This window comes from Eucalyptus grandis, chromosome 2 (genome assembly GCF_016545825.1).
Source record: "Eucalyptus grandis isolate ANBG69807.140 chromosome 2, ASM1654582v1, whole genome shotgun sequence".
Lineage (NCBI taxonomy): Eukaryota > Viridiplantae > Streptophyta > Magnoliopsida > Myrtales > Myrtaceae > Eucalyptus > Eucalyptus grandis.
In genome coordinates, this window is record NC_052613.1 from 32,368,033 (window position 1) to 32,392,272 (window position 24,240).

Genomic DNA, 24,240 nt, shown 5'->3' on the forward strand with positions numbered 1-24,240 from the left:
ATTTGTGGAGAAAGTATCGCTAGACAATTATGAGAGTGGTCCGACATTTGTGGAGAAAGTATCTCTTGAGGCGGAGTTGAAATATCGGACATAAGAAGTCCAATATTCTTCAAAGAACTTTAGTATCTAAGATGAAACAACTTGCTCCGGTGTCAATGAGAGCAATGACAAAGTGATAGGTTTGGCAAACTTCGAAGTGAGGATTTTTACGGGAAATGGGGACAGTGTGTTTGACTTGAAAATATGTCAAGATTTGATTCAAGATGTGGGGATATGTGAAAAATGTCTTCAAACTCCGAGTCGACTCGCCTCACCGGAAGTTTGGTAAGAGGGAATGACACAAAGAGTTTGTTCGAGATGGTTCTTCATCGGCGAGAGAATAAGGATTCAATATCATCATTTTCAAGAAAAATACCTATTTCATTCTCAATGTGATGAATTAGACGATTCGACCCTTTCTCTCTTGAGGACAATTTTTGGCAAAATGCCATTTCGATTGCAGATGAAGCAACGGTTTGATTTCTTATGGCATGTGCGATCCTTCCTTTTGTGTAGGTATCGCCATTTCTTCTTTTTCCAGAAATGCTTGGAGCCATGTTTGGATTTCTTTATCCAGAACTTCTTGTAATGTTTCTTCTTCTGGGAATACTTGCCACAAGTACCATCACAGCCTTGCTTTGAGCATTTAACTTTTAACTTTTGGCGAGAACAAGCCGATTCAAGGCGCTTGTCATCTATGATGTAGGTACGGACTATCTAGCACTTTAAGCATAATTCTTCGAGGCATAGATGAACTTCTTGTTGTATTTCTCCCAAGGGAATATCTTGTACTCTCCTTTGTTTTCCAAAGAAAGATCTTTCAACCATTTGAGATAGTTCTTTAGGGATGGAAGTAAGGAAAACATGCTTCAAATTTGGATCTGCTCCAATCGATAAAAAGTTGAAGCATCACTCGATAATGCTTATCAAGATGTTTCTTCCGGAGGGAGCAGCATTTTCTTTCAAAAATTCTCTTCTTTTCATCTCTATGAGATCGTGGGTTTTCCCACAAAGACATGATACAAGAGAGTGATGGCATGGCCGAAATTAGGTGACATCGAAAAAATGAATCTGGTCTTGTTAAAATTGATTGCCATTAGAGTTTGAGGCTTCACGTGAATCTTGTAACAAAGTTATACATGACATCATTCATATCATGGTTGGTGATGGACTGAGTATTCAGCCAAGTATGAAATTTTCAAGTCTTTCTAGCCATTTGTGATAAGGAATATCATCGATAGTGAAAAATTGTTTTGATGCTATGGACACATGCTGTGTGGGATTGCTCGTGCGAGTAATTTCTGGCTTAGAATAGTTGGATTCCATTTCATCATCTGGAGGGTCAGCCATGAATATTGATGAAGTTATCACGCAATGGGAGGGAATCAACTGTAGGAATTGAGAAGGATGAAGAAGAGGAAAGAGATACTGAATCTAATTCGGTATAAGGAGAAGTTTGCTCTGGCGGGAACAGAATCGGTTTTCGGAAGAGCGGGATCGGCCGTTGGATGACGGGGTCAAGTTCTCGAGTACCCAAATCCTTTAGAAAAGATTCTAATGGATTTGATAACATCATCCGATCTGGCCTTTCTCTTATAACAATCGAACTTGATTTTAGGCAGCATTTTTTCTTTTCCTTTTTCCTTCTGATTTTTGAGGCGATTCCATATTTCTGCCATATTTTTCCTTTTCGAAAGGATCTTCTAGGGATGGCAGCAAAAATAGACGGCTGGAGTGTTGGAGGTAAATACCCGGTTACGACAGTGGTTGCAAAAGGATCAAAAGGTCTAAACCTTCCTTCTTCAAGGAGTTGGATTTGCCTTTTGAGTTTTTCTATCTCCGATTTTGGGCTTTCCACGTAATGATATCCAAGATGTTGTCCCGATTCCAAGGCATTTAGCCTCTTCTGGAATTCGAAACCATTTTCTTGGTGGTTTCATCATACTTTCGGAGATCTTGTTGCACATTTCCAATCTTGGTATCAATTGCCTTAAATGCATTGTTTTGTGCCAACGAGTTTCTAATTGCCAATTTAGAACAGCTTCAAGAGCGGGAGTCTTTCTTTGGCTCCCATGTTCATCCACATTAGTGGGGGCGCTATCTTTGGAACATGACAATATCTCGTCTTGTGGATCAATGAACTCTTACGTGGCGGAAATGAAAGTTTAGAACTTTCTTTACTAAGAGGGGGAAAGTCGTTTCATGGAACATGGCAATGGAAGGAGTAGGTGGTGTTTCTCTGAGACTTCAAGTGGGTAAGAATGCTTCTTAGCCCATTTGAGGATTGGCTTATAAAATGGAGAGAGAGTTTGCTTTTTCTAAGAAAGAGATGGTGGGGGTGATTTTGGTGGATCCGGTAAGGCTTGGGATGTAGTACTAGACTCGGTAGTGGAGGTGGAGCATAAGAAACCATGAACTAGTATTTATCACACTTACCAAGGGTATCAACGGAGGGATCTCCGTTCAAGTACCTTTGATACACCTTATCCTTTGGCATTTTCCGTTGAGGTGGAGATCTTACTAAAGGATCTACCTCGTCGGAGAATTTATACAATAGGAACATTGGCAAAAGGATCCCGAAAACAATGACCATAGTTGTCTTTGTAGTAATGGACAGGATGTCCATCACCGTTGAAGTGTCGAACAAGCTTTTTGAATCGGCTCGGAAATAGATTGAGGAACACATGGTTCGATCATAAAAAGTGTCAGGAAGATATAAGGACTCTCTTCCTTTTCCTTGCCAAATTTGATGGAAACAGTTCCATCTTTTTGGACTAACTCGAGTCCGTAGACTCGAAAAGGCTTGTTATGCTAATGTAGCTTTTAAGTAGTTGGTGATCCAAGTCTCTAGAAGGAGCTTGGCCAACGTATCCTTTAGGATCTGTCTAGGAACATGGATGCGAACGCCCGGTCATTCTCGCATAGAGATGAACAACACATCTTCATTACCATTGTTGAAGTTGAGGTTAAGAGCATGGTTTTGCACTCGATAAACCATCTCGGTAATGTAGTGTTGCAGCTCTGAGTCGGCGGTTTGAGGGGTTCCGGTAAGCTGGACTTGGACTTTTAAGAAAGAAAGTAGCCGAGGATCCGAAAGAGCGACGTTGAAGTTTGGACATAAAGTCACAAAGACTATTCCAGCATTTAAAGTAGTTTGAACAGTACCGATGCAAGCATGCTGGTATTGTAAAATCTGGTATCTAACAACACGATTCTTGCCACAAGCGGCAAACCTTTACGACCATAGAAGGTGAGAGCAAGACGAGCAGCTCCATAATGGATATAAAAATATCCCCGTTGAACCCATTGTCCGGGAAATTCTGGGGGATTTGGAGAGTAACAAAGTACTCCTTTTCAAAAGCAGGAATAGGATGCTAGTCGAATTTAGAGGACTGGGACGTACTCCTTTACTTGCTTTGGAATTTGATGAATGAGCTGGCGGATGGAGCGGATAGGTGAGAATGATGAGTTAGGTTTAGCAAAAGCGGAATAAGGGTTCATGAGACGAAGTTGGGTTTCAGAAATCTTAGTTTCATGACTAAGAGAGACTTCATAAAGATAACCTATCTTAGAAGCATTGGAAATACGAAACTCTGGAGAGGCCGAGGATGAAGGAGAAGGAGCAAGAGAAACAGGTGCTTCGAGAATTTCTGGTTCTATAGTCATGATGTGAAGAGATCTTCTCGGACTTTGGATTACCTATCAAGCACATGGAATGGATAACATTAAAAACGAAATCATGGCTCGATACCATAAATGGACCTAGACTTAGAACTAGGGAAGGAGAGTAAATTTCCTGCAGATTATTACCTTTATGTAATTAATAAACTCCACTATCATTGAGGTTTTTACTGTTTCAAATTTTAAGTAATAGACATATGATTTGCTACTTGGGAAAATAGTAATAGAATTTGTTTACTTGTCCATGAAGCGTTCCATTCAAGGGCACTTGAAAAGTGGTTTACTGCCGGACTGCACTGTTATAAGATGATAGAAGCCTTAGTGGCTTGTAATTATGTTTTGTCTAATATCGAATTTAGGACACATCTGCAAAGATTGTGTTTAAGTCCTAATGGCATATATATCTCGTATATGGTTAAAGAGGTTGTTTCCAAAATTTTATATTTAAGGAATAATCTCACACATGTTTAAAGAAAGAGTAGAAAAGTTGACAGTGTTGATATTCTGTCTATTCTTAACGATTATCTAAAGACTTCTATAAATTATTGTGAAAGTAAAATTACCAAGATAAAGAATAAAATAATACAATTAGTCTTAAAAGGTTGTCGGGCTTAATAGTGGTCGTGAGTATATATTGACGAGTATGACAATGCGAAATAGCTTAAAGGTCAATTGTCAAATACTTGGTAGATTTCGGGGTGGTAACTTAATTACTATGCCTGAAAATCCTAACAAAAATTTGGTTGAAAGGCATAAATGCACCATATTGAATATGGTGATCGGTATGATTAGTAAGACTAATTTATCGGTCTTACGTGGGCTGATATTTTGAAAATAACATTTTCACATACAAAAGATATTTCTTATCAAAGTTATTTCATAAACTTCTTTTGAGTTATAAATTGGACATAAATTACTTTAATCATATTAAATTTAGAGGTGTCATGCAGAAGTGAGGTTATCTAATTCAATATTAAGTGTGTTGGAATTTAGATCAACTTGGAATTATTTTAAATCTTACTCAGATTGTTCAAGGGGTATCAATTTTATAACCCTAAAGGAATAATTCCTGATTTACTTATGTTGTTAAGGCTGATGGATTGAATCTATCACATTATCCTTATTTAGATATTAAGAAAATCTAATCAAAGGTGTACCTTGTGTCGGTGCATTTAAAAGTATAATGTATACTCGAATTTGCACTAGACTAAATATTGTCTTTGTGACGGGACTTCTAGACAGAAAGATCACTAGGTTGTTATCAAGAAGATTTTAAGGTACTTAAAGAGGACAAGAGATTATGTGCTAATTTACAGACATGTTCAATTATTGTAGTTAGTAGGGTATTTAGATGTAAACTTCGCTGTCTGTTACGATGATATGCAATCAATACCTGAATACATATTTATGTTAGCAGGAAGTGCAGTAAATAAAATTTTATGTCATCTTCTACTATGTAAACAAAGTTTGTAACATTTTTTTTAGGCTGTTACTTGAGCCATTAGGCTCTAGAACCTCATGAAGGAGTTGAATGTTTTTAACTTTATGGATAGACCCATATGGTGGTATTGAGATAACAAATTTGTAGTATTATTTATTTACTACAGAGGTCTCAAGGAGTCTAAATATATGGCAGTCAAAATTTTTTACCATAAAAAAATGATACAGAAAGGTGACGTAATAATATAACATATTTTAAAAGATGATATTGTTGCAGATTCACTAACTAAAGGCCTACGCCCATGTGTATTTGAGCGATATGTCATTAGCATGGGCCTAGGAGCATCATGAAATGTTGTTGTTTGGTGGGAGCTATTTTGGCTTTATTCTGATAAATGTTTCATCTGTGTTCATTAGACTTTGTAATAGTTTGATATGTATCAACTTTTGCATTCAATAAAATATTTTTGAATGTGTTGTTATTATGTTGAATACATATTGATAAAGTCTCGAGGTATTGTATAATCCTTGAGTGAAGGCTAGGGGCATCTAGTTATTAATCTTGTCCATATGTCTTGTTATACATAAAGAAATGTTAACCGTAAGGACAAGACATATGTGGGTTTATGGAATCATAAAGACATTATCTAGTGGCACAAGTTTTTGTGTCGCCTAAGTAAGAGAATGGTGGCCCGACAAATGGGATCTCTCTATGACAGATGTTATTTTATTTGCCACACTACTATATTGAATCCATATCAATAAAGTTGAAAACATTCGTGACCATGGAAGGCTCGTGTGTATACATGCGATTACCACCATGATTCGGTATTTAAGACTTTATGAAATATGATTGACTATTAAGAATTATCTTTGGACCAAATGTGCACACATACGGTACAATTTCAATTAATATAGTCAAAGTGGGAGAATGTAAGAGTTTTTCTGATGTGAACTAAATTAATTGATATTGTAATTTATTTTTTACGGTTACCGTAAAACATGGTTGGTCTAAGGTGAGATATAATGTTTATTAATCAGTCTAATATGAGATCTGGTTAGTGTTGGCCGAGTTGAGCCCGACCCATAATGAGGAGCTTGGTTGAAAACCCTATAAATAGTGCTCAAGTCTTTCCTCTAACCTTAATTCTAACATGTATTTTCAGGAGCGTTTACCTAACGCTAAACGTAAAAGGGGCCGCTTCATTGAACCAATAATACGAGAGGATAATAGAGGAGAATGACTTATATTTGGAACATTGTGTTTCCGCTTCCACTTCAAGAACGATTGATCATAAAATAGGTGTGTTAATCTTTTTACTCAATTATGCATGTTCTTGTTCTAATTATGGAGATCTTAGGATGACGCAATTTGCGTCCAACAATAACTACTATCGGCAACGTCACCATGCGCCTATCAAGAGAAGGGAGACTCTACGCGGCTAGGAGAACTCGGAACTTCGAGAGCGCCGTCTTAGCCGAGTAGGTGACGATGAGAGAGCCTTCGAGAAGAAGAAGGAAGGGAGGAAGCTCTTGAAGTTGAGGTGGAGATGGTGATCAGGTGGAGGCCTCGATGTAGAGGGTGATGGGAGCAGACACTTGCACCTCTCTCTGTCTCTCTCTCGTTATCCCTCGGCTCACGGTTCTAGAAGGTTTCTCTTGGATCCGCTTCCGTCACATGCTCGTTACTCATGCCTCGCTCACTTGGGCCTTCTTTGGTGACCGTCACTACACTTCTTTTTTTTTTTTTCAACGCTCACAAGCGCGTTGTGCGCAAGAGATGGGAGATAGGGGCGAAGGGGCTGGGCTCCTTTCTTGTCTTCTTGGGCTCAAGTTGTTGGCTTAAGAATAGAAAAATGGGCCGAAAGAGAGGGGTTGGGAATTAAAAGGTCGAAAATTGCCAAGTGGGATTTTATTTTTATATCCTTTTTATGTTTTTATATTTTTTAAATCAAATCTTTGCTATCTCATTTTTTGTTTTTATTTTTTGTATTTTTATATTTTTGCAAAAACTGGACACTTGATCATTGGTAAAAATTCAGGTTTTAATAGTGTTCGAAAGAGGACTCTCTAAGCTATAAATGAAAACTCAATATGAACTCTTCAAAATAAATCACCGCTTAAAAAAAAGGAAGAAAAATAGACTAATATAAAAAACGTAAGGTATTATATACTATGATATTTGGGAATTAGAATCTAATTTATGCCGTCTAAATGTAATGCAATGTGCTCGAGTTCCTTTAAATGCAATCCTATAAATGAAATTAATGAAATTCTCATTAAGAAATAGTTCGAGAATACATAAAATTTGCTGCAGGACACAACAAATTCTTCTTTTTTTTTTTTTAACGAATGAAATTAATGAAATTCTCATTAAGAAGTAGTTCGAAAGGCTTTTTTTGGGGGGGGAGGAAGAAAATATTCAATGGTTCGTGAGCGTGGCATGTGCTTATTTGCTGATATCCAATTAGATTTTGACACGCGGATGTTGACATGAAAATCTAAAATTTTAATTTTCTCTTTCCCCCTCCATCTTCGACCTCCGCTTCGCTGGAGCTCCGCCATCTCCACCGCCCAAGTCGCCGCCGCCTCCACCGTCCCTGAACCACCGCCCCACCGTGGCCGCCACGGTCTGCGGCAAAGCTGTTGAGCTCGTCGCCGGCAGCCATGGACGAGCCAAGACTCGAGCTCAAAGCTGTTGAGCAGCAAACCAGATCTGGAGATGTAGAGGAGCGTTGCGGCAAAACAGATCCGGAGATGCAGAGGAGCGGTCGGCCATGGACGACTTCTCGGCCTGCGGCAAAGCTGTTGAGCTCATTGCCAACAACCATGGACGAGCCAAGACTGGAGCTCAAAGCTTTTGAGCAGCAAACCAGATCTGTAGATGTAGAGGAGCGGTCGGCAATTGGATGGCTTCTTGGTCTGCGGCAAAGTTGTTGAGCTCTTCGCCGGCAGCCATGGACGAGCCAAGATCTGGAGGTGCAGAGGAGCGTTGCAGCAAACCAGATCTGGAGATAATCTCCGCACCCACTCTCCGTCGTCTCGCTAGATTTGGAACTGAGGCATGGGCGGAGGAGACGGCCAAACTGGTTTGATGCGGCGTCGGTAACTCCAACTCCGTCAGTAGCGATGGCGGAAGGAGGGGCGGAGGTTGGGTTCGTGCAGATGGAAGAGGAGGAAAAGGGAAATCTAGGTGGATTAAGGGATTTTTAATTTAATTTTTTAATGACACGTGTCAATTTTTAATTGTTTATTTGTACATTCGAGGAGATGGAGCCTCTTTGCAAACGTCATGGATCCGAGGTCAGATTACCGTTCGATGACCGGGGATGTTAAAGAGTTCAAGGAAGCTCCTCCACTGTTTTCGTTGCGCCCTCTGAAATGCTCACCGGCAATGACTCATGGACCATAAGGCCTTATGCACGAAAAGGCGACGAAACGGCAATGAGTCCAATTCTATGATAATTTTTAACAACTTACCCTCTTTCTTTGTGCCTTTAGTGGGCCTAGTATTTCCGGCAATTGCAATGGCTTCTTTATCTCTTCATGTTCAAAAAAACAAGATTTTTTAGATTCGATAGGTGCAAATCTTATCTATTTTTTTTCAAGACTTAGATATAGATAACACAGATATCTATTTAGTAGAATATGGCAGTTTCCTCCGAACATAGCTTTTATGTATGCGTAAATATATGGGTAAATAAATTATAGCAATTTTCAAATAGATCGGAATCGAGGTGGATGTAGGAAATGGAAAGTCAATGTATCTATATGTGGATATCTATAGGAGATCATATAAAAGGGATATTCTTATTTTAGACCTAACCAATTTGATCTAACCAATTTGATCTAACCAATTAGATGAATTACTCCTAAAGGCTTACATTCGAATGACACTAGTTGATGAGAGTTACTTCGGAAACAAAAAAACGAAAGTCAAATTCATTTGGACTATTTTCTCAATTCCAATAAAATGCAACTGGATCTAGTATGAGTTGTCGATCAGAACATATATGGATAGAACTTATAGTGGGGTCTCGAAAAATAAGTAATTTCTGCTGGGCCTTTATCCTTTTTTTAGGTTCACTAGGATTCGTATTAGTTGGATCTTCCAGTTATCTCGGTAAGAATTTGATATCTTTAGTTCCGTCTCAACAAATTCTTTTTTTTCCACAAGGGATCGTGATGTCTTTCTACGGTATCGCAGGTCTCTTTATTAGTTCCTATTTGTGGTGCACAATCTCGTGGAATGTAGGTAGTGGCTATGATCGATTCGATAGAAAAGAAGGAATAGTGTGTATTTTTCGTTGGGGATTTCCTGGAAAAAATCGTCGCATCTTTCTACGATTTCGTATGAAAGATATTCAGTCCATCCGAATCGAAGTTAAAGAGGGTATTTCTGCTCGTCGTGTCCTTTATATGGAAATCAAAGGACAGGGGGCCGTTCCCTTGACGCGTACTGATGAGAATTTGACTCCGCGTGAAATTGAGCAAAAAGCCGCCGAATTGGCCTATTTCTTGCGCGTACCGATTGAAGTATTTTGAAATGAACTTGAACTGAAGAAGAAATTCTTTCCCAGCGGCAGGGAAAAATTCAAGAATTCTCTGTTCTTTCTTCAGCATAGCATAGCTTAATAAAATTTTTTCAGAACGTTCATTCGAGCCAAAGTATACGTATATGGAACATCCATAAAACGAAATTTTTTTGTATGCATAAAAAGAATTTATGCGTATGGAAATCCACTCAACTCAATTTACTAAAAAACAAGTAAAAGTAACAAATCGAAATAAAATAATAGATTCATCTCGTATATCAAAACATTTCGGAATAAAGGATTTCTCTTTTTATTTTCAATATGAATTGATAGGTTAGATACAAATAGATCATATCTTGGAAATTCTCTCTCCTTTCTTTTGTCAATCGACTTTTCTTTTTTTTTATCTTTTCTTTTGTTTTTCTTAATGATCAAAGGCAAAAGATTGCTTGGATCTCTTATAAGGATAACTTTTCTGTCTTGTTTTGCCACTCATTTTTGATCATTACATTAGGTTTTGAATTTCTGATCGGTAGATCACAATATTCTTAATAAATCTCTCTCCATTTTTCCTGGACTAGAACTGTGGGGTAGCCGGCCATTTTTTTTTTCGAAAGATTTTCTTTTTTGATAGAAAAGACAAAGGGAGTTCTTTTGGCTTAAAATCCGAATAATATTCATTACTTGCTTGAAATAATATTCATTACTTGCTATTCATTACTTGCTTAAATTGGTTCTTTCAAGCATTTATCGAAAAGGGCTTCGAATTTGATCAATTCAATTGAGGTATCTGGAAACAAGATTTTTTCTTATTTCTTCATTTGAAACGGGCTCTTATTCTATTTCTGTATTCTTTCGAAATTCAAGGACTAACTACTGAATCACAAATAAAAAACAGGGAATAGATTCATAGGTCCGATGCCCTGTAATAGAACTTAGGGTTAATAGAAATAGTAGATCACATAGATTCAACAAATGAGGTGGATTCATTAACAATTCAAAGATGAAAAAATGGTAAAAAAGAAAGCATTTCTTCCTCTTCTATATCTTACATCTATAGTATTTTTGCCCTGGTGGATCTCTCTCTCATTTAATAAAAGTCTTGAATTTTGGATTACTAATTGGTGGAATACTAGGCAATCCGAAACTTTTTTGACTGATATTCAAGAAAAGAGTATTCTAGAAAAATTCATCGAATTGGAAGAACTCTTACTCTTGGACGAAATGATAAAAGAATACCCGGAAACACATCTACAAACACTTCGTATAGGAATCCACAAAGAAACGATCCAATTGATCAAGATGCACAATGAGGATCATATCCATATGATTTTGCACTTATCGACAAATATAACCTCTTTCATTATTTTAAGTGGTTATTCTATTCTGGGTAATGAAGAACTTGCTATTCTTAACTCTTGGGTTCAAGAATTCCTATATAACTTAAGTGACACAATAAAAGCTTTTTCTATTCTTTTATTAACTGATTTATGTATCGGATTCCATTCGCCCCATGGTTGGGAACTAATGATTGGCTATGTCTACAAAGATTTTGGATTTGCTCACAACGATCAAATTATATCGGGTCTTGTTTCTACTTTTCCAGTCATTCTGGATACAATTTTAAAATATTGGATCTTCCGTTATTTAAATCGTATATCTCCATCACTTGTAGTGATTTATCATTCAATGAATGACTGATCTAACTAGAATATTTGTTACTTTGTAACATAAGGTACATAAGCAAAGCATTTCCATTTTAAGACGTACTTACTCTTTCTACCCTACAGGGATTTCTCCTACTCCTTATATTCCAGTAAAATGATTTCAATAAAGTAAATAGCAGAATTGTGGATAGGGAACTATACAAGCGACCTACCTAATTTTATTGTAGAAATTTTCGGGATCAATGATTGGACCATGCAAACTAAAAACACCTTTTCTTGGATAAAGAAAGAGATTATTCGATCTATTTCCGTATCGCTGATGATATATATCATAGCTCGGACATCCATTTCAAATGCATATCCCATTTTTGCACAGCAGGGTTATGAAAATCCACGAGAAGCGACCGGACGTATTGTATGTGCCAATTGCCATTTAGCTAATAAGCCCGTGGATATTGAGGTTCCGCAAGCGGTACTTCCTGATACTGTATTTGAAGCAGTTGTTCGAATTCCTTATGATATGCAAGTTAAACAAGTTCTTGCTAATGGTAAAAGGGGAGGTTTGAATGTGGGGGCTGTTCTTATTTTACCTGAGGGATTTGAATTAGCGCCTCCCGATCGTATTTCGCCCGAGATGAAAGAAAAGATAGGCAATCTGTCTTTTCAGAGCTATCGCCCCAATAAAAAAAATATTCTTGTGATAGGTCCTGTTTCTGGTCAGAAATATAGTGAAGTCACCTTTCCTATTCTTTCCCCGGACCCCGCTACTAATAAAGATGTTCACTTCTTAAAATATCCCATATATGTAGGCGGGAACAGAGGAAGGGGTCAGATTTATCCCGATGGGAGCAAGAGTAACAATACAGTTTATAATGCTACAGCGGCTGGTGTAGTAAGTAAAATCATACGAAAAGAAAAAGGGGGGTACGAAATAACCATATCGGATGCGTCAGATGAACGTCAAGTGGTTGATATTATTCCACCAGGGCCAGAACTTCTTGTTTCCGAAGGCGAATCTATCAAACTTGATCAGCCATTAACGAGTAATCCTAATGTGGGTGGATTTGGTCAAGGAGATGCGGAAATAGTACTTCAAGATCCATTCCGTGTCCAAGGCCTTTTGTTCTTCTTGGCATCTGTTATTTTGGCACAAATATTTTTGGTTCTTAAGAAGAAACAGTTTGAGAAGGTTCAATTGTCCGAAATGAATTTCTAGATTCGCGGATTTCCAATATCAAATTCGTAAAAAGAATCCAATTTTTGTTTTGACAATTCAATTATATTATGTATGATTAAAAATTATGAAAAGCTTTTTGCTTGTTTCTATTCCAGATGTCGATATCGGGAATTATTTGTACCGCATTACTAGTCATAGTATGTATATTGTGAAAAAGATTATTTTACTTTATCCCTTCTTTTTTTTAAGCCAAATTCGAGCGGTGTCACTAGGTCACTCTTGTGAGATTGAAATGTCATAGAATGGATCAATCGTTTTCTATTCTAATAGAATAAATCAAATCGAAAATTTCACTGGATACTAAACATAAAATAAGTAAGTGGAGAATAGAAAACAAAGAATTATTCGCCTTCTTCTTCTTAGTCTTTTCTTTGACACAAGAAAGGAATTTTCTGCATTCCTTTCTTGTGTCAAAGAAAACCGGTTTTTGATCCCGTTAGTAAAAAATTACTATCTTTAGTTTATATTTTTTCCAGGTTTATCAGAACCCCTACTTTATATTTATTACGTATACATATATAAAGTAGTGAACAAACAAAAAATAGAGGGAAATTTTTTGATAAAATAGAACTTATTCTAATGAACTTAGAAAAAAATTCAACTTTGATGAGATACTAAATAGAGTAGAGTAAGGATCTATTCGAAAAGGATTTGCTTTGGATAATATCTGATTGATAGAAATATATATTGTAATTGTGTCATTCAGGAAAATCAAATCGAGCGATTCCTTCTTTCTTCGAACTTTGAAAGATAGATAAGATACTATCAGCGAATAAGAGATGTTCTAAATCAATTAATGAAATTTTCAAAAACATTATCAGAAAAAAAATGAAATGAAGTTTTTTTTTTTTCAAAATCGGGAAAAGTTATTTATTTTTTATTTAGACTAAGAAAATATTATGAAAGCTTAAGAAGGATCCCCTTGCCTTCTTAAGCTTTCATGTCTCCAACTTAGTTCATCTTATTATTAGATTATTACAGAGATGAACCCAACCCGGAGTATGAACCATAAAAGAAAATACCTATTAAACCAATCACAAGAATACCAGTTACAGTACCTATTATCCAAAGAGAATCCTTCCAGTAGTATCGGCCATTTATCCCGCTTCCCTCCACCATTTCTTTCATCAAAGTTGTCATGCTAAAGACATAAACAGCCATAGATAATTATGAGATGTGATCCTTCCGAATGGGTTAAGATAATTCTTATTATGATTTAGTATTATACTATTCTTTTTTCTTCTCTTAATTGAAGAAATAATTGGAAAATAAAACAGCAAGTACAAAAATGAGTAATAACCCCCAGTAGAGACTGGTACGATTCAATTCAACATTTTGTTCGTTCGGATTTGATTGTGTCGTAGCTCTATAATTTTTATTAGGTTTATCGTTGGATGAACTGCATTGCTGATATTGACCCTAAAAAAGAAACGGTAGGTACAGCTAGTCCATGAACAGCTAACCATCGCACTGTAAAAATTGGATAGGTTCGATCTATGGTCATTGGGTCCTCCTAAAAAAGATCTACTAAATTCATCGAGTTGTTCCAAAGGGTCAAAACGGCCAGTTATTAATGGAATTCCTTGTCGGCTCTCTGTAAAATATTCGTTTGGACGAGGGCTTCCAAACACATCATAAGCTAAACCCGTGCTGACGAATAACCAACCCGCAATGAATAGGGAAGGTATAGTAATACTATGAATAACCCAGTATCGAATACTGGTAATAATATCAGCAAAAGAACGTTCTCCTGTGCTTCCAGACATGCTGAGCTCCACATATTCTTGTACAGTTAAAGGGGGGGATCGATTCCATAAAAGATGATATCAGTAAATGGAAATTCACTGAAGTTCCATCCTTGTTAGATCGTCAATATTGTACCAAGGGTGTTTTTCGAGTATACCGAATCAGTATAGCTATCCTTATTCTGACACAGCAACGCAATTTTAATCAGTATGAAAATGAAGTACTCGATAATTTCTTTATTCTTTTCTTGTTGCTTGTCGATGTAGAATCATGCATGTATTATTCAATATCGAATTTCTCCAATTTCTATAAGGTTTCTTTCTCTCCATTTTTTCCACAATTCAATTCGATGCGAAATTGAAAAATCTCCTTTTCAAAGATATAAGCTTAAACTGTAGAAAAGTTTTTTGTTGGAATCCTTTTTTTTCATTTTACATTTTAAGAGGAATTGTTTCCTCGTAGAGTAACAAGTAAAAGGGGTAGATAGTATTGAAAAAAAAAAGAGAACAACAAAAAAAAGAATTGAAATAATCAGTATTCGTGATGCACACATTGTTTTCTTGTATTAGATCGAAAGGTTCTTTCTGGAACTAGCTGCGAGGATGGGAATTTATGATATGAAAAGACAATTTCTATTTCTAATAAATATGGAAAAAAAATGTAGAACCTAGAAAAGAAAGAAAAATTATAGGAATTACTAGTCTTAGAATCGAGTTGGACAAAAATAAAGATTTGATTTTCGTGAGTGATTTGATCAGTTGTACGATACCTTTGTTATTTTTACTTTATTTATTTTCATTTTTACTCATTAAATTCAGGAGTAGATTCATTCACATAATATCTCAAATGACAAGAAAAAAAGGTGTTATTGTTATAAGGTCACTCTTTATTCTAAAATCGAAAAATAGATTCGATACGATTAAAAAAAAAAGATCAAAAGAAAAGATAAATGATTTTCAAATTTTGTTCTATATGGATTCGAATTTCTTAATATTTTATTATTTTAATATTAGTCTACTCAAGAATTATCTAATGAATCACTTGATTCGAAATTAAGGGATAGGTAGACATTACAAATGATTAATTGATCTCTTTTTCTACCTCCCTTACTCTATGTTTTTGTTAATCCCGTCTATAATGATTGATGAATTAACAACTATCAATTGAACTTATTCTTTCATTTGAATTGGTATTTTTGCTTATCTTCGTATATTGAAACTTAGGGAAGTGCTTTCTAAACATATGTATAAAAAGAACACATTTCATTTAGCTCCTTCATCTTCATGCTTACTATAACTAGTTATTTCGGTTTTCTACTAGCAGCTTTAACTATAACCTCAGCTCTCTTTATTGGTCTGACCAAGATACGACTTATTTGAAATTAATTGAATGAACACAACGCATAAAAAGAAATCTTTCTGTGGTATTGATAGACTCTATATTTCCTTAGAGAGTCAATTTCCAATTAGTGGTCATTGAGATTCATGGGCAATGCGGATTAATATGTAGGGATAGATATTACCTCTCCTTTTTCCCTTTCAAAAAAATTGAAATGATTGAAGTTTTTCTATTTGGAATTGTCTTAGGTCTAATTCCTATTACTTTAGCTGGATTATTTGTAACTGCATATTTACAATACAGACGTGGTGATCAGTTGGATCTTTGATTAAATTAATTAACATCTTTTTTTTTTTAATTGACCTCCTCTTTTCTTTAATCCAAAGGAGGTCAAATTAAGATTACTGGTCAATTATTTAATTGTAATTTTGGGACTAACCTAACCAAGAATGGAATCACGCTCTGTAGGATTTGAACCTACGACATCGGGTTTTGGAGACCCACGTTCTACCGAACTGAACTAAGAGCGCTTTCTTATCTTCTTATCATTATCACACTAGCTAAAACTAAAAAAAAAAAAAGAAGAGGATTTTTTTATAACCCGAATACATCTTGTATGCATAAGACTATCATATAGAATATGATATAATAAAAAAAGATTATGTATGCCTGATTTTAATCGATTTCAATAAATCCTCGTTACTGCTCAGACGAGAAGTAATAGGTAGGGATGACAGGATTTGAACCCGTGACATTTTGTACCCAAAACAAACGCGCTACCAAGCTGCGCTACATCCCTTTCAATTGGTCTACAGTGTCATTTTATAGAATCCCTGTCTTGTTTTCAAAATCCTTATTTTCTCCATTGATATATCCAAGTTATCTTGCCATTTCTTTTTTTTATTCTCATGTAACATATAATAATAGTAGAAGGCTTATATACACATGAATATGAAACCCATCGTAAAAAATAACTAAAAAAAAGGAATATTTTTTGGGAATGCTCAGTCGGAAGGGACGTCTTTTTCGGTTTTAAGAAAAGAAAAATCTTATCTACCGAATCATTGTAGATTTCAATTGGAATTAGGAATTCCGTGTACAAATACAAGCGGTCCTTAACTACTTACATATATATTATATCGGATCATATATGTATTAACATTAGGCATTACAATAAATAATACAATAAATAAAAAGAATAAAGAAGGAGGATTTAAAATGCGAGATCTAAAAACATATCTTTCCGTGGCACCGGTACTAAGTACTCTATGGTTTGGGGCTTTAGCAGGTCTTTTGATAGAGATCAATCGTTTATTTCCGGATGCGTTGACATTCCCTTTTTTTTCATTCTAGTTATTGACATGGGAAGGGGTGAAGAAGATTAGAGGTAGAATCAAAAGATTTGTGACTAATCCCTCCCCCTCTTTTTTTTTTCGAAAAAATCGAATTCGATACAATATATTAAGTAGAAGTATAATCAAGAAAGGAGGAAAGAGAAATAAAAAAGTAGATTCAACCTCGGCGAAATTCGGGTTTTCTCCAATTCCATTTAGAAATAATATTGTGAGAACAGAAATGTGTCTAGGGCAAGAAGATCATACAAGATCTTTTAATAAAATACTGTACATTGAATCGAATTCGATTCAAAATATACCTAAATATTAGTTTGTTGTTTTACTTCTTATTTTTTTATTTCTTTTTTCGCAGAAAGTAGAAGAATTGGTTGAATCAAAAACGCAAAGGAGGTTCATGGCCAAGGGTAAAGATGTCCGAGTAACGGTTATTTTAGAATGTACCAACTGTGTTAGAACCGGTCTTAATAAGGAATCAAGGGGTGTTTCCAGATATATTACTCAAAAGAATCGACACAATACGCCTAGTCGATTGGAATTGAGAAAATTCTGTCCCTATTGTTACAAACATACGATTCACGGGGAGATAAAGAAATAACTCGAATCAAGTGCCTGTGTGTCACTCTTACAAGTAACACGAAAAGGACATATTCTATATATAGCATATTATTCTATATATTTTCATTTTAGTTAACATAATATAACTAACTAAAAAAAAAAGCCAAATCAAATCCTATATTTTGAATTTGAAATCTTTTTGGATCAAATTGAAATAGGATTTTGAGGATAAGGAATAAACAAACCATGGAAAAATCCAAGCGACTCTTTCTTAAATCCAAGCGATCTTTTCGTAGGCGTTTGCCCCCGATCCAATCGGGGGATCGAATTGATTATAGAAACATGAGTTTAATTAGTCGATTTATTAGTGAACAAGGAAAAATATTATCTAGACGGGTAAATAGATTAACCTTAAAACAACAACGATTAATTACTATTGCTATAAAACAAGCTCGTATTTTATCTTTGTTACCTTTTCTTAATAATGAGAAACAATTTGAAAGAAGCGAGTCGACCGCCGGAGCTACTGGTCTTAGAACCATAAATAAATAAAAAAAAGTAGACTTACTTTACCCCTCAATTGAACCCAAATAAAAATCCGAACTCAAACACAGATTGATATTTTGTTCGAAAAATCGTAAGAAAAAAATTGGGGAAGAAGAAGAAATCTTTTTTTATTGGATATTGGACATATTCGCTCATTTCATTTTGAACGACTTTATCATATTCTCTTTATCATACTAATTTCTACTCTACCTTCCCGGAGTTCATTCTCCAGCGAACTCCATTTAAAATATTCTGACAAATTCCTTACAATTTCCTTTTTTATTTTATGATCTGATCTCATTAGAAATCATATAAAGACAATTCCTATTTAATATAGCTATTTGTGCAAGTATTTTACGATTAAGAAGCAACTGTCTCTTGTACAGATTGTGTATTAATCTACTATAACTATAGGATACTCTATTCCCGCGAATTACTGCATTTATCCGAGTGATCCACAAACGACGAAAATCTATCTTTTTCCTATCTCTATCTCGATGAGACGAAACCAAAGATCTTATTTTCTGTTGAATAATTGTTCGAGTAAGTCTTGAACGAGCCCCCCGAAAGCTTGATGCAAATAAACGAATTTTTGTTCTACGTCTCCGAGCTATATATCCTCGTCTAATTCTAGTCATTGAATAAATGAAACTTTCATGAATAACTAATTGATTTCCTTTCTTTCAGTTATTCTTTTCCCTTTTCCTAGTTTATTAATAACAAAACGGATTCTTCCAATGTATAAAATAAAAATTCCAATGGCTTTTGCTACTATAACCTTCCCGACCACGATTTGTCTTTTCTTTTTTTATAGTCATTTCACCTCGAAACGAGTATTGATACTAGGTATCAAAAAACAGAAAAAAGTAATAAATAGAAATGAATAACGAAATAGTGGATTCCATCGTTTCTATGGTTATGTCTTAAACGGTGAGGCCCTCTATATATACCGGAGTCCCTTACTTCATTTAATCAATGCTATTAGCAAGTTGTACAGTTTACATTCTTCGGCTCTACCTATGAATTATCTAGTAATAGGTCTTTCACAACGAGATCTACCTATACAGTAACGGTATTTAATTATGAAAATTGGATGGGGTAGCTGACCCTCTTAGTCCGTTTTTGCAAGAGTATAGGCATAAGATTTCGGCTTTGAAAATAGGATTTCCCCGCTTAATGAATAACTATTTGTTACCAATGAGGAATTTTTTCTCATCGGAAACCATAAATTTCATATACAATAGAAGAATTGAATAGATCTTTTTTTTTAGTTTTCGATATATAGATAGTGAACGACCTTCTTCCTTCCATTTTATACTATTCACTAGTACTGATCATTGATACTGGAAAATTTCTTTCCCTTTTTTTTCTACCAATGGTGATCTGAACGAGTCGCACATACACCCTAGTACATGTTCCTCGACGCTGAGGACATCCCCCAAGAGCGGGGGATTTCGTGACATTTCTGATTGGCTGTCTTGTGTTTCTAATAAGTTGTTTAATAGTTGGCATGTTGAATCGTATACATAATAAATGGGCTGGTTTAGATCGATCCTAACCGGATGATTATGAATTACTTCTCTATTTAATAGATGAATAGAATATTATTAAACCCGGTAATAAGTAAGAAGAGAAAATCGCAAAGTGGCAATTTGCTTAAACTTACTGCTATTTTTTTTTATTCAATCGCTACAAGATCAACAATTCCATGAGCTTGGGCTTCTGTTGCTGACATAAAAACATCCCTTTCCATATCTTCGGATACAACCCATAGGGGTTTGCCCGTTCTTTGTACATAAACTCTTGTGATGGTTTCGCGCAGTTTCAGCAGTTCTTCTGCTTCCAGGATAAATTCTCCCGTTTGTGCCTCATAAAAAGAACTCGCAGGTTGATGTATCATTACCCTGATAATATAACAAATGGTTCCTCTATCTCGCATGATGAGGTGAGGAGAAGAGATAAAGAATAATAAAAAAAGAAAGATAGAATTGAGCAACCGTACAGGCATCTTTTGCGCATTGCATACGGCTATACAATGGAATTCACTTTCCCTTCCATTTCCATCGAAGAAAGAGAAAAAATATAGATAGAGGGTTTATCCGATTCAGATCGGCAAATGATCCAATTACCATCCTTCCTTTCGGAGCAGTTAAAAAATACTATGATGGCTCCGTTGCTTTTTATATATTTATCTCGTCTTTGATTCAGCAATCCCAAAGTTTCTTTTTTTTTTTTTCGTACTGTTAAAAGTTTTCTGTTGTGAAAACAAAAAAGTTTGTGACGCTGAAATGGTAATGGTCACCGATAAATAAGGTAAAATCGAGAATACCCTTTATTTTATACTAATTTCATACTACTCTTTCGATATATAATCTAATGTTTTGAAAAAAAAATTTCTCATATCGAATTCGAAGTGCCATGCTATTATTACTTAATATTCCTATTTCATATGGCGAAGGCATAGTCTTTTTTTTTTGTTCTTAAAAAACTCATTGGCGCCAAGCGTGAGGGAATGCTAGACGTTTGGTAATCTCTCCGCCGACCAGGACAAAAGATCCCATTGAAGCGGCTAATCCCATGCATATTGTATGCACATCGGGTTGCACAAATTGCATAGTATCATAAATAGCTACTCCGGGGATTACCCATCCGCCAGGAGAGTTTATAAACAAATACAGATCCTTGTTATCATTCTCTATACTGAGATATACCATAAGACCAATAAGTTGATTCGAAATCTCGCTATCAACCTCTTGGCCTAAAAAAAGTAATCTTTCTCGATAAAGTCGGTTGATTAGGATCAAATTTATATCCCTTAAGGGCCGTACATGCATCTTTTGATGCATACGGTTCAACAAAAATTGCGAAAAAAAAGAATCAATGTGTAGATTCCAGACCTCTTTCTTTTTTTTTTTTTCATAGTAGGGCCCTTTTCTAATCTAATTTTTGAATTTCTTAATGAAGCGGCTTTTTTTTTCTTCCATTTTTCAAGAAAGATGAGTTTTGGTTTTGTCCCCTTTCCCTCCACAAAAAATCCATTAAACTTATGAAATAAACTTCTCATTGATGTATTGTTTCATCGAGATCTAATCCAAATCACGATGTCATTTTCTTGTTCCTGAATGGGCCTTTTTTCAATTCTTTTAGGTTTATGCTCTACTCCGAGTAAAAAAAATCTGCCCGATTTTTATTTGCACATATAGGACAAATGACACTAATACTACGTCTTTTTTCTACGACTTACTTCTTTTTTTTTTCAATTCAATTCATGTCTTCTGCCAATGCCAAATATTCGACGTATTTATCATATTACTCGCTTGATTAAAAGTTTAAGACTACTCTCTTATTATATAAAAAAAAAAGATTTTATGATCTATAATATAAGTAGTAGTAATCATAAATATATTACCAATTGGGTTTTTTCGAAACGGAGTCTGAATACTTCATTTTATTGGTCCAACCAATCCAACCATAAATTATTCTATAGACTTTTCTAATTGATAATAGAAATTTGAATACCCTCCAAAACAAAAAAGGATATAATTTCACTTGATTTCACTTCACGCTCCAATTTTTTGATAATTCAAAATCTTTTTTGGGCGAAACAGAGGATATCTCGATCGGGGGAGAGAACGGGGAAATCCCATATGACCCGATATATCTGACAAGTCGCACTATACGTCAACCCAAGAGGCATCTTCCTCTCCAGGACTTCGAAAGGGTACTTTTGGAACACCAATAGGCATAAAATGAAAGAAAAAAGAATTAAGTACTATATTTCACTTTGATGTGGAAGCGTAACAATGCGTTTATTTTCTTAATAATATTGTCTTTTATCATATTTTATCCATAGATTGGGAAAAAAATTCTTACGAATAGGTTTTTTGAATGATTAACAAATATGTATGCATTCGTTCATAGAAAATGGGATCAACCCCCCATTGCGTATTGGTACTTATCGGATATAGAATAGATCTGCTTCTCTTTGTTCCTACGAACCGAATTGTTCCATTTTTACTAAAAAAAGAATAGAACAAATATTAATCCTTTCTCCGAGATAATCCCCTGAAAAGGGGAGGTCCATAGCATATTTTTTTCCAATGCAATAAAGTTACATAGTGTCTATTTTTCGTTGATAAAGGGGTATTTACATGGGTTTGCCTTGGTATCGTGTTCATACCGTCGTATTAAATGATCCCGGCCGTTTGCTTTCTGTCCATATAATGCATACAGCTTTGGTTGCTGGTTGGGCCGGTTCGATGGCTCTATATGAATTAGCAGTTTTTGATCCCTCTGATCCCGTTCTTGATCCAATGTGGAGACAAGGTATGTTCGTTATACCCTTCATGACTCGTTTAGGAATAACCAATTCATGGGGCGGCTGGAGTATTACAGGAGGGACTATAACAAATCCGGGTATTTGGAGTTACGAAGGCGTGGCCGGTGCACATATTGTGTTTTCTGGCTTGTGCTTCTTGGCAGCTATCTGGCATTGGGTGTATTGGGATTTAGAAATATTTTGTGATGAGCGTACAGGAAAACCTTCTTTGGATTTGCCAAAAATTTTTGGAATTCATTTATTTCTTTCAGGAGTGGCTTGCTTTGGGTTTGGCGCATTTCATGTAACAGGATTGTATGGTCCTGGAATATGGGTGTCCGATCCTTATGGACTAACTGGAAAGGTACAACCTGTAAATCCAGCGTGGGGTGTAGAAGGTTTTGATCCTTTTGTTCCGGGAGGAATAGCCTCTCATCATATTGCAGCAGGTACTTTAGGCATATTAGCGGGCCTATTTCATCTTAGTGTCCGTCCGCCCCAACGTCTATATAAAGGATTACGTATGGGCAATATTGAAACCGTCCTTTCCAGTAGTATTGCTGCTGTCTTTTTTGCAGCTTTTGTTGTTGCTGGAACTATGTGGTATGGTTCAGCAACTACCCCTATCGAATTATTTGGTCCCACTCGTTATCAATGGGATCAGGGATACTTCCAGCAAGAAATATATCGAAGAGTTGGTGCTGGGCTAGCCAAAAATCAAAGTTTATCAGAAGCTTGGTCTAAAATTCCTGAAAAATTAGCTTTTTATGATTATATCGGTAATAATCCGGCAAAGGGGGGATTATTCAGAGCGGGTTCAATGGACAACGGGGATGGAATAGCTGTTGGGTGGTTAGGACATCCTATCTTTCGAGATAAAGAAGGGCGTGAACTTTTTGTACGTCGTATGCCTACTTTTTTTGAAACATTTCCGGTTGTTTTGGTAGACGGAGACGGAATTGTTCGAGCCGACGTTCCTTTTCGAAGGGCGGAATCAAAGTATAGTGTTGAACAAGTGGGTGTAACTGTTGAGTTCTATGGCGGGGAACTCAATGGAGTCAGTTATAGTGATCCTGCTACTGTGAAAAAATATGCTAGACGTGCCCAATTAGGTGAAATTTTTGAATTAGATCGTGCTACTTTGAAATCCGATGGTGTTTTTCGTAGCAGTCCAAGGGGTTGGTTTACTTTTGGACATGCTTCGTTTGCTCTGCTCTTCTTCTTCGGACACATTTGGCATGGTGCTAGAACCTTGTTCAGAGATGTTTTTGCTGGTATTGACCCCGATTTGGATGCTCAAGTGGAATTTGGAGCATTCCAAAAACTTGGAGATCCAACTACAAGAAGACAAGTAGTCTGATACAAGATTTCTCTCTTATCTTTTTCCTTTATTTTTTTGTCTTGCTCTTTGGGAGATAATCCCAAATAAACAGAACAGGTATGGAAGCTATAATTGTAAAGCACGATCGAATTTATGGAAGCATTGGTTTATACATTCCTCTTAGTCTCGACTCTAGGGATAATTTTTTTCGCTATCTTTTTTCGAGAACCACCTAAAGTTCCAACTAAAAAGGTGAAATGATTTTTCATTATATCAATTGAATTGAAGTAATGAGCCGCCCAACATTGGGAGGCTCATTACTTCAACTAGTCCCCGTGTTCTTCGAATGGATCTCTTAATTGTTGAGAGGGTTGCCCAAAAGCAGTATATAAGGCGTACCCAGTAAAACTTACAAGTAAACCAGATATAGAGATGGCGACTAGGGTTGCTGTTTCCATTATT

General features: G+C 35.9%; 3 protein-coding genes and 2 non-coding genes across 5 annotated transcripts in view; 3 read left to right on the plus strand and 2 right to left on the minus strand.

Annotated features, from left to right (window-relative positions):
* Positions 1 to 9,861: 9,861 nt before the first annotated feature.
* On the plus strand, positions 9,862 to 13,510 carry LOC120289646 (cytochrome f). Its single transcript, XM_039304895.1, has one exon. It carries the CDS (start codon positions 11,616 to 11,618, stop codon positions 12,576 to 12,578), a length of 963 nt encoding a protein of 320 aa, XP_039160829.1. The 5' UTR covers positions 9,862 to 11,615; the 3' UTR covers positions 12,579 to 13,510.
* Positions 13,511 to 16,139: 2,629 nt separating this feature from the next.
* On the minus strand, positions 16,140 to 16,213 carry TRNAW-CCA. The gene has a single exon. It is a non-coding gene; the product is annotated as a tRNA-Trp (tRNA).
* A 195-nt stretch (positions 16,214 to 16,408) lies between these two features.
* On the minus strand, positions 16,409 to 16,482 carry TRNAP-UGG. The gene has a single exon. It is a non-coding gene; the product is annotated as a tRNA-Pro (tRNA).
* A 5,621-nt stretch (positions 16,483 to 22,103) lies between these two features.
* LOC120289645 (photosystem II CP47 reaction center protein) lies at positions 22,104 to 24,065 on the plus strand. Its single transcript, XM_039304890.1, has one exon. The coding sequence runs from the start codon at positions 22,291 to 22,293 to the stop codon at positions 23,815 to 23,817; it is 1,527 nt and encodes a 508-aa protein (XP_039160824.1). The 5' UTR covers positions 22,104 to 22,290; the 3' UTR covers positions 23,818 to 24,065.
* Positions 24,066 to 24,095: 30 nt separating this feature from the next.
* The window catches only part of LOC120289647 (cytochrome b6-f complex subunit 4), a 3,651-nt gene continuing 3,506 nt past the window's right edge, over positions 24,096 to 24,240 (plus strand). Inside the window, exon 1 of the mRNA XM_039304905.1 lies at positions 24,096 to 24,240. This exon is cut by the window's right edge and continues 2,077 nt beyond it. The gene's annotated coding sequence lies outside the window, so the exon portion shown is untranslated.

Excerpts from the sequence above, each read along its gene's own strand:
- LOC120289645 (XM_039304890.1), top strand. The coding sequence starts at position 22,291 with ATGGGTTTGCCTTGGTATCGTGTTCATACCGTCGTATTAAATGATCCC.
- LOC120289646 (XM_039304895.1), top strand. The coding sequence starts at position 11,616 with ATGCAAACTAAAAACACCTTTTCTTGGATAAAGAAAGAGATTATTCGA.